Raw genomic sequence first — 18055 nt, 5'->3', positions numbered from 1 at the left:
TTTTAAGTTGCTTGTTTTATTGCAACGCTCAGGAGTGATCAAAACTCTCATGATCTCCGGCTATATTCTCCTTTCTCCTTTAGGCCGGTAAGAACTGGATGTTTAATAACGCAAAAACTCCACAACATTGTGAGCTGATGTCTGGCCACCTGAGAAACCGTATCACAGCTGAAGGAGCTCATTTCGAACTCCGCCTTCATCTGATCTACTTGATAAATGATGTGCTGCATCACTGGTTTGTATCCAGTTATTAGATTGGTAGAAAAATAAACCAAAGGTAGAAATCCTAAGCCTATTATGAAAGTGTTATAAAACCACTTGTGCGTGTTGTAACAGATTGAGTTGGGAAGTAAACTAAGCTATAGTCAAGCTGAGTAGGAAATTGAATGTGGTGCCCTGATTTCATCCCATTGTACAGATTGCCTCGTCAATCAATAATCCTTTTTATTCACTTGTGGAATGTGGGGTCGTTGGCTAGCCAGCATTTATTGCCCATCTGTAGTTGCCCTTGGGAAGGTGTTGGTGAGGTACTTTCTTGAACGGTATCAGTCTATGTACTGTAGTCCTCAGCACCATTACTGGGGGAAATTTAAATATTCGTTGAGGTTTTACTATAATGGAGATGCAGCAGAGATCTTCAACGTGCTGTGTCATGGACTGGAGCCACACAATTGTCATCATGGCTTTACAGTAAGTCTGCAGTAGTGAGTAGGGTGGGCTCTTTCTTGATTAAATATTTTATTGAGATATGTCTCTTGATTAAACTTAAAATATAAGCCATAAATGTTAATTTAACTTGGGACAGTGTTTTGTAGAGGAATAAGACAGTGCTATTTTATGGGTCTGTAGATTGAAAGAAGCAAAAATGGCATTTAGTAGGGTGATATGCTCTTGTCGGATGTGGGAGTTTCGGGAGAGTTAATGGGTTACTGAGAATTATATCTGCAAAAAATGCCGTAGGTTGCTAATCCTATCACATCAAATGGATCAATTGGAGACACAGTTAGAGGCAATGAGGAATTTACAAGAGCAAGGGGATGTGATGGATGGCATTTATAGGAAGAGGGAAAAGTCGCAGATACAGTCACATAGATGTGTTAACTCCAGGAAAGGTAAGAGAGGTAGGCAGTTAGTGCAGGAGTCTTTTGTGGATATACCCATTTCAAACAGGTATGTTGTTTTGGAAAATGTAGGGGATGATGGATTCTCAGGGGAACATAGCACGAACAGCCAAGTTTCTGGTATTGAGACTGGTTCTAATGCAGTGAGGGGTATGTCGGGTTCCAAGAGATCAGTTGTGTTAGGGAACTCTTTGGTCTGAGGTACAGACAGACATTTCTGTGGCCAGCAGTGAAAAATCAGAATGATGTGTTGCTTCCCTGGTGCCAGGATCAAGGATTTCTCAGAGAGGGTGCAGAATGTTCTCAAGGGGGAGAGTGGCCAGCAGGAGGTCATTGTACACATTGGAACCAATGACATAGGAAGGGAAAAAGTTGAGATTCTGAAGGGAGATTACAGAGAGTTAGGCAGGAATTTAAAAAGGAGGCCCTTGAGAATAGTAATATCTGGATTACTCCTGTTGCTACGAGTTAGTGAGGGCAGGAATAGGAGGATGGAGCAAATGAATGCATGGCTGAAGAGCTGGTGTATGGGAGAAGGATTCACATTTTTGGATCATTGGAATCTCTTTTGGAGTAGAAGTGATCTGTACAAGAAGGACTGATTGCACCTGAATTGAAAGGGGACCAATATACTGGCTAGAGCTGCTCGGGAGGATTTAAACTAGTATGATAACTGGTATGCTGGGACCCAGGGAGATAGTGAGGAAAGAGATCAATCTGAGACTAGTACAGTTGAGAACAGAAGCGAGTCAAACAGTCAGGGCAGGCAGGGACAAAGCAGAGAACAAGGTAGGACTGATAAATTGAACTGCACTTATTTCAATGCAAGAGGCTGAACAGGGAAGGCAGATGAACTTAGGGCATGGTTAGGAATATGGGACTGGGATATCATAGCAATTACAGAAACATGGCTCAGGGATGGACAGGGCTAGCAACTTAATGTTCCAGGATACAAATGCTACAGGAAGGACAGAAAGGGAGGCAAGACAGGAGGGGGAGAGGTGTTTTTGCTAAGGGATAGCATTACAGCTCTACTGAGGAAGGATATTCCTGGGAATACATCCAGGGATGTTATTTGGATGGAGCTGAGAAATAAAAAAGGGTTGATCACCTTATTAGGATTGTATTATACATCCCTTAATAGTCAGAGGGAAATTGAGAAACAAAGGAGATCTCAGTTATCTGTAAGAATAATAGGGTGGTTATGGAAGGAGATTTTAACTTTGTAAACATAGACTGAGACTGCCATAGTGTTAAGGATTTAGATGGCGAGGAATTTGTTAAGCGTGTATAAGAAAGCTTTGTGATTCAGCATGTGGGTGTACCTATTAGAGAAGGTGCAAAACTTGACATATTGGGAAATAAGGCAGGGCAGGTGACTGAGATGTCAGTGGGGGAGCACTTTGGGGCCAGCCACCATAACTTTATTAGTTTTAAAATAATGATGGTAAAGGATAGACCAGATCTAAAAGTTGTATTCTTGTTAGGGTGAAAGGGAAGGCTGGTAGGTATAGGGAATGCTGGATGACTAAAGAAATTGAGGTTTTGGTTAAGAAAAAGAAGGAAGCATACGTCAGGTACAGACAGAGTAGACCGAGTGAATCCTTCCGAGTATAAAGGCAGTAGGGGTATACTGAAGAGAGAAATCAGGAGGGCAAAAAGGGGACATGAGATAGCTTTGGCAAATAGATTTAATGAGAGTACAAAGGGTTTTACAAATACATTAGGGACAAAAGGGTAACTAGGGAGAGAATAGGGCCCCTCAAAGATCAGCAAGGCAGCCTTTATGTGGAGCACAGAAAATGGGGGAGATACTAAACAAGTATTTTGCATCAGTATTTACTGTAGAAACGGGCATGGAAGCTATAGAATGTGGGGAAATAGATGGTGACATCTTGAAAAATGTCCATATTACAGAGGAGAAAGTGCTGGATGTCTTAAAATGTATAAAAGTGGATAAATCCCTAGAACCTGATCAGGTGTACCCTAGACCTCTGCGGGAAGCTAGAGAAATGATTGCTGGGCCCCTTGTTGAGATATTTGTATCATCGATAGTCACAGGTGAGGCACTGGAAGACTGGAGGTTGGCTAATGTGGTGCCAGTGTTTAAGAAGGGTGGTAAGGGCAAGTCAAGGAACTATAGCCCAGTGAGCCTGACGTCGGTGGTGGGCAAGTTGTTGGAGGGAATCCTGAGGGACAGGATGTACACGTATTTGGAAAGGCAAGGACTGATTAGGGATAGTCAACATGGCTTTGTGCGTGAGAAATCATGTCTCACAAACTTGATTGAGTTTTTTGTGGAAGTAACAAGGCGGATTGATGAGGGCAGAGCGGTATATGTAATCTATATGGACTTCAGTAAGGCATTTGACAAGGTTCCCCGTGGGAGACTGGTTAGCAAGGTTAGATCTCATGGAATACAGGGAGAACTAGCCATTTGGATACAGAACTGGCTCAAAGATAGAAGACAGAAGGTGGTGGTGGTGGAGGGTTGTTTTTCAGACTGGAGGCCTATGACCAGTGGAGTGCCGCAAGGATCTGTGATGGGCCCACTATTTTTCGTCATTTATATAAATGGTTTGGATGTGAGCATGAGAGGTATAGTTAGTAAGTTTGCAGATGACACCAAAATTAGAGGTATCGTGGACAGCAAAGAAGGTTACCTCAGATTATAACAGGATCTTGGTTGGGCTGAGAAGTGGCAGATGGAGTTTAATTTAGATAAATGTGAGGTGCTGCATTTTGGGAAAGCAAATCTTAGCAGGACTTATACACTTAATGGTAAGGTCCTAGGGAGTGTTGCTGAACAAAGAGATCTTGGAGTGCAGGTTAATAGCTCCTTGAAATTGGAGTTGCAGGTAGATAGGATAGTGAAGAAGGCGTTTAGTATGCTTTCCTTTATTGGTTTAAGAAAAAGAAGGAAGCATATGTCTGGTATAGACAGAAGAGATCAAGTGAATCCTTAGAACTCCTGTATTGAGTACAGGAGTTGGGAGGTCATGTTGCGGCTGTACAGGACATTGGTTAGGCCACTTTTGGAATATTGCGTGCAATTCTGGTCTCCTTCCTATTGAAAAGATGTTGTGAAACTTGAAAGGGTTCAGAAAAGAATTACAATGATGTTGCCAGGGTTGAAAGGTTTGAGCTATAGGGAGAGGTTAAATAAGCTGAGGCAACATTCTTGTAACTCTTTTCTGAACGCGTTCAAGTTTGACAACATCCTTCCTATAGCAGGGAGACCATAATTCCCACGCAGTATTCCAAAAGTTGCCTCACCAATGTCCTGTACAGCAGCGATATGACCTCCCAACTCCTGTACTCAATGCACTGTCCAATAAAGGTGCGCATACCAAATGCCGCCTGCACTATCCTGTCTACTTGTAACTCAATTTTCAAGGAATTATGAATTGCACTCCAAGATTTCTTTGTTCGACAACACCCCCCACGACCTTACCATTAAGTGTGGCAAGTCCTGCTCTGATATGCCTTTCCAAAATGCAGCACCTCACATTTATCTAAGTTAAATCCATCTGCCACTCTTTGGTCCATCAGCCTATCTGATCAAGATTTTATTGTACTTTGAGGTAACCTACTTCGTTGTCCACTGCACTTGGTGTCACCTGCAGACTTACAAACCATACCTCCTATGATCTCATTCAAATCATTTATAAAAATCACAAAAAGCACTCAACCCAGCACCAATCCTTTCTGGTGTCTCTGCTGTACAGAATGTGGTGACATCAACTGCTGTTTACCCCAGGACTTCAGTTGACTCATGGAGATCCTTGTTCTTGAACCCCTACTGCTGTAGTTTGCAGGAGACTAAGCTGGCAGTGTTGGATCCCTTTACCAGTGGTGTCTTTACCAGAGAGGTATAGGAAGTGCTCAGTACACGAGAGGTAGAATGTTTTACTGACCATGTATATATTATGTGCAGAACTAAAATGATTTATAATTGCTTCTAAATAGGGTGAGCTGTGGGAAACGCACATCTGTGGTGATAAGTTTAGTTTTGACATAGGTGATTGCGATTAAAGAGTTCTCATTTCAATGACATTTGATAGAGACACCAGAGAGCAGCTCTTGTACGTCATTTTAGAATAGATTGTAAATAATATCAGGGGCCACTGTATGACAGTTATCTGGCTTTCAAAAGGATCTATAGCTGATGTCCTGCTCAAGCTAGTTCAGACAAATCGTCCTGAAATAGTTGCAGGATACTGATGAAGTTTCTAAATCTTCAGAGTACACACCATAGAGCCTCATGATGAGTGAAAGTGTGGGCAGGCTGACTAATGTGCTGAAGAGTTCCTGGTCATCGAATATTTATCTTGGATTTTCCTGACAGCAGAAACCATGTCAGAATTTTCTCTGGTAGTCTAAGGTCCCAGTGTGACTTGGGCTGATTTTTTTACCCACAGGAAAGTAGCTCAATAGTTTCACAGCATGATTTGTTTCTTGTGAAGATACAATTGTCAGGGGCAGAGAGATGATACAGAAGTTGAATTTTATTGAAAAAATACATCTTGTCAAAGCAGACACCAGAATCATGAAAGTCCCAGAAATACAGTCTTTTTTTCTGAAGTGTCAGTGAGAGCTTCAGCGTTAGCATAGAACTTTTCCTGAGCATTCTCATTAGATTCAAGAGTCAGGCATAAACACAGGTGGCAGTGCTACATTTTGAGGCTGAGCTGGGGATGAAGTATTTTGAGTCTTTCATTTATACATTGGGTAGTGCATTCGAAATCTTGATCCAGATGGCAACACCAACCGCTCCGGAGAGTGGGCAACAAAGTGGCAGATGGAGTACAGTGTGGGAAAGTGTGAGGTCATGCACTTTGGTAGGAAGAATAGAGACGTGGACTATTTTCTAAATGGGGAGAAAATTTAGAAGTCTGAAGCGCAAAGAGACTTGGGAGTTCTAGTCCTGGAATCTGTCAGGGTAATCTTACAGGTTGAGTCAGTAGTTAGGAAGGAAAATACAATAATGGCATTTAATTTGAAAGGAGTTGAATATAAAAGCAGAGATGTACTTCTGAGGCTCTGGTCAGACTACATTTGGAATATCATGCACAGTTTTGGACCCTATATCTCGACTGATGTACTGGCCCTGGACCGTGTTCAGAGGAGGTTCACGAGAGGTCCCATGAGTGAAAAGCTTAATGTGAGGAATGTTTGAGGACTCTGGGTTTATTTTGATGGAGTTTAGAAGGAGAAGGGGGAATCTAATTGAAACATACAGAATACTGAATGGCCTGGACAGAGTAGATGTTGGAAATATGTTTCCATTGGTAGGAGAGACTAGGACCCGAGAGCACAGCCTTGGAGTAAAGGGGAAACCTCTACAGCCAGAGAGTGGTCAATCTGTGGAATTCATTGCCACAGAAGGCTGTGGAGGCCAGGTCACTGAGTATATTTAAGACTGAAGTAGATAACTTCTTGAGTATCAAGAGTTATGGGGACAAAGTGGGAGAATGGGGTTGAGAAACTTATCAGCCATGATTGAATGGCAGAGCAGGTTCAATTGACTGAATGGCCTAATTTCTGCCCCTATGTCTTACGGTCTTATGGCAAAGAAACTGATGAAAAATGGGGTCAAATTGTATATCATGTGTATGTTCCCAGCTGACCATGATGCTTGTGTATAGCAGATTCTTTAATGTACAGATCTCATTTGTGTATGGCAGGTGTAGGAGTCTGTCTGCCAAGGTGTAATATACCATATACAAGGCAAGCCTTGTTTTCCTATGCCTAATCTGTTCTGAGTTAGTGACTTTAACTTATAAAGGCCGTGCTTTACTGTTCAGCCCCCTCAGTAGGGAATGAAATTAATAAAATTAACTCTCCACTTTCCTTCCAGGACTCAGACGTGACTGCACTAAGTGGGTCTGAATAGTAAACATAGCAGTATTAATTCAAGAATCTAACCTAAAACAGATGTTGCAGAATAAAGAGAACACAACTGCCTTAGTATGTTCCAGAAAGGCTAATCACACAGTTAGAAGTCAGATTCAGGAGTATGCTGTTTATATTAAAAATAGAATTACTTTATTAGCCTGAGCTTAAATTTAATTCAGTAGCTCCAGGGAGTATTTAATCAGGCAGTTCATGTGCTCCACCTTTTACTATTGATTGTAGGGCCTTTAATGCACTCCGTTTCAGCTACTTTACAAAGTTCTTGGATAATATGCACTATCCAGTGACTGAAAAATAGACTGCAGGAACTGTGATTCTGCCAAGTCTCATTCCTCCACTTTGAACTTCTAGTGATGGTCACGTTAGAATTTCTGTAGTCCGAGACATTGCTTGAATACTTAAAATAAAAACATTCTTTCTGTGTTTCCTTTCTTGTAAATGTATCTGTACAAACAGAAAAGTTCAAATGTTGTTAAAAATTGAATTATTTTCTTATTTTGAGAGCCAGTTGTGTCTCAGCTTTCTTCCATTGTGTGTTCACAGTCAGCGGAAACAGGCCCGAGACCTGCTCGCAGCCCTACAGAAAGTCGTGGTTCCTATTTATTGCACCAGCTTCCTTGCAGTGGAGGAAGACAAACAACAGAAGATTGCACGGGTAATTTTCCCTACTTGCTCATGAATCAGTTTATTCACCAGGAGGGGGTAGTAGTGTGTTATTTAAGATTTCTTTTGATTTTATTAATCTGTGCTGGAAGAAATTGTATGATATAGTAATTAAGTGAGTGATTTGCAAACTGTGGGTCGGAACTCAAATTTGGGTAGCAGAAAGTGAATGGGGTCACAAACTCCCTTCCTTTAAGATTGTATCCCACCTTCGATGCCCAGGAGGTTTCCAGCCCTGCCCTTCCCCTGCTCATCTCTTAGTCTCTTGCTCTTCGGGCCATGGATTTCAATTCGTAGCCACTTCATTGAGTCTTAAAGCTCTGCCCTGACCATGAACCTGGTGGTGATGTCTCCGCTGCTGAGCTGTAGCCTCACCCTGTCACTCTGGTGCTGTTGAATGACCTGGATTCCAACATCAGCCACCTCAAGAACTTCTGCTACTTCCTGGCCAAGTTCCATGAGCTGGTAAAGCTCATATGAAGTATTGGGATGGTGAGTACACAAAATAATATTTTAAGAACATTAAGTACTTTAAAAATACAGATTTTCATTAAATTTTTCATAATTCTACATAGTATTCACAAAAAAATGTATTGAATGTTGCAGTGCTGCTTTATTACTGTTTTGTTTTTGTTATCATGTGGGTTCATATGAATTTTCAAGTGTTAACGCGGGCTTTATTACGAAATGGTTTGAGAAATGTATTCAGCTGACTATTCCATAAATGGCGAAGACTGATTCTCTTGTTTCGTGGCTGGCATTTTTAATGTGCACAATAAAAGCCTTGTTAGGTACCAGATATTGTGCTCAGTTCTTTACCTGTCTTTGCCCCCATCTCAATGATGTATCTACTTTAATGGGACAGCACAGTGTCTCATTTGTTGTGAATTTCCTTTTTTTTTTAAATTCAAGCATGGGATCACAGTATTGCTCACTGGGCTAACGTTTATTGCCCATCCCTTGTTGCTCTGGAGAAGATAGTAGGTTATTTTTAATAGGAAACCTTAATCACAGTGACTAAAGAGGATAAAGTCACAGAAGAATTAATGGGAAACATTCTTTTACATATAGAATATTAAAATAATCAGAATAAATCTATATAAATCCTTCGTAGGGTTGAAGTACTGTATTGCAGTTTTAGCTCATATAATAGAAGGGCTGAAACTTGTGCAAGGACACAGCATTGAATCTCTGGGAATTTGAATGAGAGAAACATAAATATATGAAGAATGAAGTGGGAAACAGTGGAGGCTATGGGATCATATGATAAAGATGTTTTAAAATAATGAAAGAATGGGGCAAAGGAATTGACAGGAGCTGAAGGAATGGGAAATATTAAGTGCTTAATGGCAGCACTCCAAAAGTCGCCAGGCTCAGATTGTAGAGAGACTCGAGGGAGCAGAGCTCTTGATAGAAATCTTAAGGCCTCTTTGAACAGAGGATTAGTCCTGGGGGACCAGAGGATTGCAAATGTGACACCATCGTTTAAGAAAGGGACAAAGGACATCCCAGGAAATTATAGACTGTCCGCTTGACATCAATAATGGGAAAACTGATGAAAGCCAAAATATGTACTTAGAGTAAAATAAGTTAATAATAGTTAACATGGCTTTGTCAATGGCAGGTCACATCTGACACAGCAGTGGTTGAGGGTACTGCTGTGGATATTATGCATTTGGACTTTCAGAAAGCATTTGATACAGTGTTGGCAGGTTCGCTAGCAAATTAGAAATGTTTGGGGTTGATGGGTCCTTGGCAACATGGATTAGAAACTGGCTAAAAGGTAGGAAACAGAGGATAGGTATAGATGGGCATTTCTTAGGTTGGAGATGAAGTGAAAGTGGTGTTCCTTAGCGATCAGTTTTGGGACTGTTGCATTATCTGATTTACATAAATGGTTTGGAGGTGAGTGCTGAGGGCAAAATCACAACATTTGCAGATGACTCTAAACTAGGGAGAATAGATGCTGAGCAACTTCAAAGGGACATTAGTTGACCAATTGGGCAGAAACCTGGCAGATCAATTTCAATGCAGAGAAATGTGAGTTAATGCATTTTGGTAAAAACAACATGGAGGGGCAATGCAGCCTCACTAGTACAGGAGCAGAGGGATCTCTGGGTTCATGTGCATGATTCTCTGAAGGTGACCAGGCAAGTTGAGATAGTTGTTAAAGAGGTTTATAGGATCCGTGGGATTTATAAATAGAAGTACAGAGTATAAAAACAAAGAAGTGTTGCTGCACCTCTACGAATCGTTGATCAGACAACATTTGGAGTATTGTAGTCAATTCTGGGCACCTCACTTAAGGACATCATGGAGAGAGTTCATAGGACATTTACGAGAATGATACCAGAAATGAAGGATTTTAGATAGAGATATTGGGCCTTTTCTCTTTGGAGCAGAGATTAAGAGGTTACCTTATTGAGGCATTCAAAATTATCAACAGCTTTGACAGGGTAAAAAAAATACTCCATTAGTTGGTATGTTAGTAACTAGGGATCATAATTTAAAGATTGTTGTCAAGAAAGCTAGGAGTGAGGTGAGGAATAACCTTTTTTAATCAGGCAGTTGTCAGGATTGAGAATGTGCCGCTTGGGAGAGTGGTGGAGGCGGATGCCAGAGGAGAGAGCTGGATATGTATTTGAAAATGATGAAGTTAGAGGGCAGTGATGATTGGGCTGGGGAGTGGAGCTAGCTGGGTAGCTCTTTCGGGAGCCAGTACAGACATGAGTCAAATAGCCTTCTGTACTGTAAAATTCTCTGATTCAAAGATATGAATTGAAGGGTAGAAAAAAAGATTCCACTCACAGCATATATGGCTGTGGAATACAGAACTGGAGTTGGAGATTACAACAGAGACCATGGCAACATAAAGGCAATGGAAGGGAAGCGATCTGAGAACAAAGTAATCATTTAATATTAAGGCTACTACGTATGGGGATGATTAATATTGATATGTAACTGTACTAACAAAACAAATTGGGTCTGAAAGTATCTGACAGTGGAGAAAAGCAGTTAATGTTTCGAATCCAATGACCCTTCTACAGAACTCCTGTTCTGATGCACAGAGAGAGAGTAGTGGCATAACACAGACAGGATTAAATGGTGACCAAGGGTGAAGCAACTTGCTGAACCAATGAGGGATAAAATTCATTCATTTAGTGCAGAGAGTTAGAATTAATTAGTAATGCCACACTAAAATACTCGTTGTGAAATAATCGTAAAACAGTAGAATTCTACATCAAATTGGAAATCTGTATTTTCCAATCTCGAATAAGAATCTGAACTGCCAATTACATAGGTGTATGGGGAGAGCTAGCTCAGGTTAATTGTATAAATAGAAAAAAGATGTGGTATTAATGAACAGTGGGAAATCTTTCAGCAAAAATGCATTGAGAAAGAAAACTTCAGTGAGAAAGATCTACCCATGTCATTTAAGGAAGTTAATGATGGTACTAAGTTAAAAGAAGAAGCTTATAATGTTACAAGAAGTAATCATAAGAGTGAAGAATGGGAATGTTTTAGAAATTAGTGAAGGTTGTTTAAAATCAAAGGAAAGAAATAAAATGACAGCAAACTAACTGAGATGTCTTACAAATTTAGAAAAAAGGAAGACCGTATCTAAAGTGACTGGTGATCCCTTAGAAGCAGAGACAGTAGAAATTATCATGGGAACTGAGAAAATTACACACAAATTTATCTTCTATTTGTCTGACTTTACTGGAGGAATCGCAAGTTGCACACCAGAAATAGAGAGTAACCCTGAGACGAACAAGATGAAGGAAGAGAACCAGAGACTAAAATTCAAATACCTAGGACCTGATGGCATCCATACTAGACTTCTAAAAATGATAATGCATTTGATAAGGTCCCTCAAATACGTGTCAAAGCAGGCAAATGGGAATTAGAGTCAGAGATATGTACAGCATGGAAACAGACCCTTCGGTCCAACTCATTCATGCTAAATTAAGCTAGTCCCATTTGCTAGCACTTGGCCCATATCCGTCAACCCTTTCTATTCATATACCCATCCAGATGTCTTTTAAATGTTGTAAATGTAACAGCCTTCACCACTTCCTCAGGCAGCTCATTCCATACACATACCCTTTACGTGAAAATTAGGTCCCTTTTGAATCTTCCCCCTGTTACCCTAAACTTTTGCCTTCTAGTTCTGGACTCCTCCAACACAGGGAAAAAAACCTTTTCTATTTACCCTATTCACACCCCTCATGATTGTATAAACCTCTATAAGGTCACCCCTCAACCTCTGACGCTCCAGGGAAAACAGCCCCAGCCTATTAGCCTCCAGATAACTCAAGCCCTCCAACCCCGGCAACATTTTTGTAAATCTTTTCTGAGCCCTTTCAAGTTTCACAACATCCTTCCGATAGGAGGGAGACCAAAATGGCGCGCAATATTCCAAAGGTGGCATAACTAACATCCTGTACAGCCAGTACATGACCTCCTAACTACTCTACCTAATGCTCTGACCAATAAAGGAAAGCATTTTAATCACCACCTTCGCTATCCTATCTACCTGCGATTCCACTTTCAAGGAACTATGAACCCGCACTCCAAGATCTTTGTTCAGCAACACTCTCCAGGACCTTACCATTAAGTGTATAAGTCCTGCCCAGATTTACTTTTCCAAAATGCAGCCCCTCACATTTCTCTAAATTAAACTCCATCTGCCACTCCTCAGCCTATTGGCCCATCTGATCAAGATCCTGTTGCACTCTGAGATAACCTTCTTCGCTGTCCAGTACGCCACCAATTTTGGTGTCATCTGCAAACTCACTAACTGTACCTCTTATCATCACATTCCAAATCATTTATCTAAATGAGAAAAGTAGTGGACCCAGCACCGATCCTTGTGGCACACCATGAGTCACAGGCCTCCAGTTGAAAAACAACCCTCCACCACCACCACCACCACTCTTTGTCTTCTACCTTCGAGCCAGTTCTTTATCCAAATGACTAGTTCTCCCTGTGTTCCATGTGATCTAACTTTGCTAACCAGTCTACCATGAGGTCCTTGTCAAATGCCTTCCTGAAGTCCATTTAGATCACATCTACCACTCTGTTCCTCATCAATCCTCTTTGTTATTTCTTCAAAAGACTCAATCAAGTTAGTGAAACATCATTTCCCAAGCACAAAGCCATATTGACTATCCCTAATTAGTCCTTGCCTTTCCAAATACATGTAATTCCTGTCCCTCAGAATTCCCTCCAACAACTGGCTCACCACCGACGTCAGGCTCAGTGGTCTATAGTTCCCTGGCTTTTCCTTACAACCTTTCTTAAATAGTGACAGCACATTAGCCAACCTCCAGTCTTCCGTCACCTCACCTGTGACTATCAATGATCCAAATACCTCGCAAGGAGCCCAGCAATCTCTTCCCTAGCTTCCCCTGATCAGGTCGTGGGGATTTAAGACATCCAGCACCACTACCTGTGTAATATGGACATTTTTCAAGATGTCACCATCTATTTGCCCACATTCTATATCTTCCATGTCCTTCTCCATCATAAACACGAATGCAAAATACTTGGTGCATGTCTCCCCATCTCCTGCGGTTTCACACTGATCTTTGAGTATTCCTATTCTCTCTCATAATATGAGGACTGCAGGTGCTGGAGATCAGAGTTGAGAGTGTGTTGCTGGGAAAGCACAGCAGGTCAGACAACGTCCGAGGAGCAGGAGAATTGACGTTTTAGGAATAAGCCCTTCATCAGGAATGTTGAGGGACCTATTTTCTCCCTAGTTACCATTTTGTCTTTAATGTATTTGTAAAATCCCTTTGGATTCTCTTAACTCTATTTGCCAAAGCTTGTCCCCTTTTTGCCCTCCTGATTTCCTTTTTAAGTATACGCCTACTGCCTTTATACTCTTCTAAGGATTCACTTGATCTCTGCTGTCTATTCCTGACATATGGTTTCTTCTTTTTATTGACCAAAACCTCAGTTCCTCTAGTCATCCAGCATACCCTACATCTACCAGCCATGCCTTTCACCATAACAGGAACATGCTGTCTCTGGACTCTTGTTACCTAATTTTTGAAGGCTTCCCATTTTCCAGCTGTCCCTTTACCTGTGAACATCTGTACCCAATCAGCTTTTTTAAAGTTTTTGACTAATACCATCAAAATTGTTCAGTTTAGAAACCTAGTAGGGGAGAGGTTGGACTGAAGGGTCTGTTTCCACTCTGACTCTGTAACTGCAGTGGCTACATCAGCTGGGATTTTCCAGAGTTCTCTACATTCTGAAATTGTCTTAGCGATGGGAAACTCTGAAGAAAGAATGGAAAGAGAGAAGAAAGGGAATTATAGGTGTGTTAAACCCAACATTTGTCATTAGAAAGTGCTATTGGGGAAATCTTAATGTTACACTTTTTTAAAAAAAATCAGTACAGCTAAACATGCTTTTATAAAAGGGAATTCCTGTTTGACGAATTTTTTTTTTTGAGGATGTAACTAGTAGGATAACAGGAGATGTAGAATACTTCGATTTCAAAAAGATATGAAATAAGGACCACATAAATATGAAAGGTTTAGATTAGATTAGATTCCCTGTAGTATTGAGAGTGCTGTAAGGCAGCTGTGCTGACCATTGAGCCACCTTTACACCCGTGTGTGTTTATACAAAAGCTGCAGACACATTGAGTTGGGTGTGATATCATGGATACAGGGCTACTTAATAAGCTGACAGTATGGATGAATGGGACTTTCAAGTTGGCAAGCTAGTGACTAGTGTGTGCTGTAATATTAGTGACTTAAGTGCAGAGGTAATGAGTAATGTGTCTATGTTTGCTGATGTGACAAAGGTAGGTTGGAATGCAAGTTCTGAGGAGGATACAAAAGAGATGTAGGCAATATATCGACAGATGGAGAAATAATGTGGGCAATTGTGAGATTATTCAATTTAATTGTAAGAATAGAACAGAAAATCAGAATATTTTTTGAAAAGCATGTAAATGTCGGTGTTCAAAGAGGCTTGTGCTTGTACAAGGAGCACATAAAGTTTTGCTTCAGAATATGAGGCTTTGGTGAGACCAAACTTGGAATACTGTGCATGATGGACCATGTGGTCTCTGTTGCTGCTTCTTAAGCCACAGCTCCTGTTTGTGAAATCTATGTCATCACACCAAGTGCTAAAACTTCCATCTTGGTTTGGTGGAGAAATCCAAGATGAGCCAAACAAGGAGCTCTTGACTCTGGTTGATCCGTGGTATCGACCAATCAAAGTGGGAGCAGGAATAGGGAGCAGTGAAGTTCAGTTTGAGACATTTGTTGGTCTGGCAAAAGATTTTGCTCAGTTATGGAGTGCAATCCCAATCTTCCTTTGCTAATAGCTTAGGCCATAAATTCTGAAGTTGGAATGAAAATACAAAATTCTGGAAAAACGTAGCAGGTCCGAGTGGAAAAGGCAACAGGGTCACACCTTAAGAGTCATCAACTCTTATTTTGCCTTTACAGCTGCTGAATAACCTGCTTTATCTTTCCAGAATTCTTGTTTTTATTATATGCCTTATATCATTGTACCTGTAAACTAATGAGAAGTGGCTTTAGTACCATGTAAGTCCCAACATCATGTTATGCAGTAACACTGCCTGCACTAGGCAGTGATTGATGAGTAAACACTAATAAGATAAAGCTGTAATTCTTCAAGAATTCTGGATTTATTTTAACCTAGTTTGATGTACATTCTAAAAGGTTTGCATAAAGGTTTGTAACTGGTTGCCATGATTGTGGGTATGTTTGCTGAACTGGGAAGTTGATTCACAGATATTTTGTGCTCTTTCTAGGGAACACCCTCAATGCTTTGGAGCCTCCTGTGAAGCACGACTGTACTGTGTCTTCTGGAATTTATTTGGTTTTATTCTCGCTGCTTCTGGTTGCCCGTTCCGTTGGTTCGTTTTAATGGTCGGTATACTGGATTTAGGTCTATGTGATAATTGATGGAGTCCATGGATGAGTGCCGTGCCTCGAGAAATTCTCTGGCTGTCCTCTGTATAGCTCATCCTGTTATCATTGTGATGCTCCAGTCGAGTTTGTGCACCTTGTCATCTGTGAATATGGCTTCCAGGTGCGGCTAGTCGTAGCGTTTAGTGGGTAGGTGGTGGTCATGAATGCGGATTGCTAGTTGTCTGCGTGTTTGTCCAATATAGTGTTTTGTGTAGCCTTTGTGATGGTAGAATGCGGATGTGATAGTACAAAGAACACTGAACAGTCAATGCATAACAAAAGTGTACAGGAATAGATTGGGACTGCCATAGTGTTCAGGGTTTGGATAGAGAGGAATTTGTTAAGAGTGTACAAGAAAAATTTCTGAGTCAGTATGTGGATGTACTTACTAGAGAGAGTGCAAAACTTGACCTACTCTTGAGAAATAAGGCAGGGCAAGTGACTGAGGTGTCAGTGGGGGAGCATTTTGGGGCCAGTGAACATAATTCTATTAGTTTTAAAATAGAGATGGAAAAGTATAGACAGGATCTTAAAGTTGAAATTCTAAATTGGAGAAAGGCTAATTTTGACAGTATTAGGCAAGAACTTTCAAAAACTGATTGGGGGCAGATGTTCGCAGGTAAAGGGGTGGCTGGAAAATGGGAAGCCTTCAGAAATGAGTCCAGAGAAAGTATATTCCTGATAGGGTGAAAAGAAAGGCTGGTAGGTATAGGGAATGCTGGATGACTAAAGAAATTGAGGATTTGGTTAAGAAAAAGGAGGAAGCATGTGTCAGGTGTAGACAAGAGAGATCGAGTGAATCCTTAGAAGAGTATAAAGGCAGTACAGTATACTTAAGAGGGAAATCAGGAGGGCAAAAAGGGGACATGAGATAGCTTTGGCAAATAGGGTTAAAGAGAATCCAAAGGGTTTTTACAAATACATGAAGGGCAAAAGGGTAACTAGGGAGCGAATAGGGCCCCTCAGTGATCTTTGCGGCCTTTGTGTGGAGCCGCAGGAAATGGGGGAGAAACTAAATGAGTATTTTGCACCAGTGTTTACTGTGGAAAAGGATATGGAAGACATTGAATGTCAGAAAATAGATGGTGACATCTTGAAAAAAGTCCATATTACAGAGGAGTAAGAGCTGGATGCCTCGAAACGCATAAAGGTGGATAAATCCCCAGGACCTGATCAGGTGTACCCTAGAACTCTGCGGGAAGCTAGGGAAGTGTTTGCTGGGCCCCTTGCTGAAATATTTGTATCATCGAAGGTCAGAGGTGAGGTGCCAGAAGACTGAGGTTGGCTAATGTGGTGCCACTGTTTAAGAAGGGTGGTAAGGAAAAGGCAAGAAACTATAGACCAGTGAGCCTGACCTCAGTGATGGGCCAGTTGTTAGAGGGAATCCTGAGGGACAGGATGTACATGTATTTGGAAAGACAAGGACTGATTAGGGATAGTCAACATGGCTTTGTGCTTGGGAAATCATGTCTCACAAACTTGATTGAGTTTCTTGAAAAAGTAACAAAGAAGATTCATGAGGGCAGGGACGTACATGTGATCTATATGGGCTTCAGTAAGGCGTTCGACAAGCTTCCTCATGGGAGACTGATTAGCGAGGTTAGATCTCACGGAATACAGGGAGAACTAGCCATTTGGATACAGAACTGGCTCAAAGGTAGAAAACGGAGGTGGTCATGGAGGGTTGTTTTTCAGACTGGAGGCCTGTGACCAGTGGAGTGCCACAAGGATCGGTGCTGGGTCCATTACTACTTGTCATTTATATAAATGATTTGGATGTGAACATAGGAGGTATAGTTAGTAAGTTTGCAGATGACACAAAATTTGAAGTGTAGTGGACAGTGAAGAAGGTTACCTCAGATTACAACGGGATTTTGATCAGATTGACAAATGGGCCGAGGAGTGGCAGATGGAGTTTAATTTAGATAAATGCATTTTGAGAAAGCAAATCTTAGCAGGGCTTATACACTTAACGGTAAGGTCCTGGGAAATGTTGCTGAACAAAAAGACCTTGGAGTGCAGGTTCATTGCTCCTTGAAAGTAGAGTTGCATGTAAATAGGATAGTGAAGAAGGCATTTGGTATGCTTTCCATTATTGATCAGAGCATTGAGTACCGGTGTTGGGAGGTCATGTTGCGGCTGTACAGGACATTGGTTAGGCTACTTTTGGCATATTGTGTGCAATTCTGATCTCCTTCCTGTCAGAAAGATGTTGTGAAACTTGTAAATCTTTTCTGAACCCTTTCAAGGATGTTGCCAGGGTTGGAGGATTTGAGCTGTAGGGAGAGGTTGAATAGGCTGGGGCTGTTTTCCCTGGAGCGTCAGAGGCTGACGGGTGACCTCATAGAGGTTTATAAAATCATGAGGGGCATAGATAGGATAAGTAGACAA

The 18055-nt window shown here is 41.2% G+C and overlaps 1 protein-coding gene across 3 annotated transcripts in view; it reads left to right on the top strand.

Annotated features, from left to right (window-relative positions):
* The window catches only part of LOC122565133 (calcium homeostasis endoplasmic reticulum protein), a 67751-nt gene that overhangs the window by 25821 nt on the left and 23875 nt on the right, over nt 1–18055 (top strand). For all 3 annotated transcript variants that reach the window (XM_043720795.1, XM_043720794.1, XM_043720792.1), the window contains exons 5-6: nt 84–235; nt 7581–7692. In XM_043720795.1, the coding sequence (XP_043576730.1) occupies nt 84–235; nt 7581–7692 (264 nt within the window). The remainder of the gene's footprint in view (nt 1–83; nt 236–7580; nt 7693–18055) is intronic.

The sequence above is a fragment of the Chiloscyllium plagiosum genome, chromosome 31 (genome assembly GCF_004010195.1).
Source record: "Chiloscyllium plagiosum isolate BGI_BamShark_2017 chromosome 31, ASM401019v2, whole genome shotgun sequence".
NCBI classification, from domain to species: domain Eukaryota; kingdom Metazoa; phylum Chordata; class Chondrichthyes; order Orectolobiformes; family Hemiscylliidae; genus Chiloscyllium; species Chiloscyllium plagiosum.
This window is presented reverse-complemented; position numbering and strand designations above follow the sequence as displayed.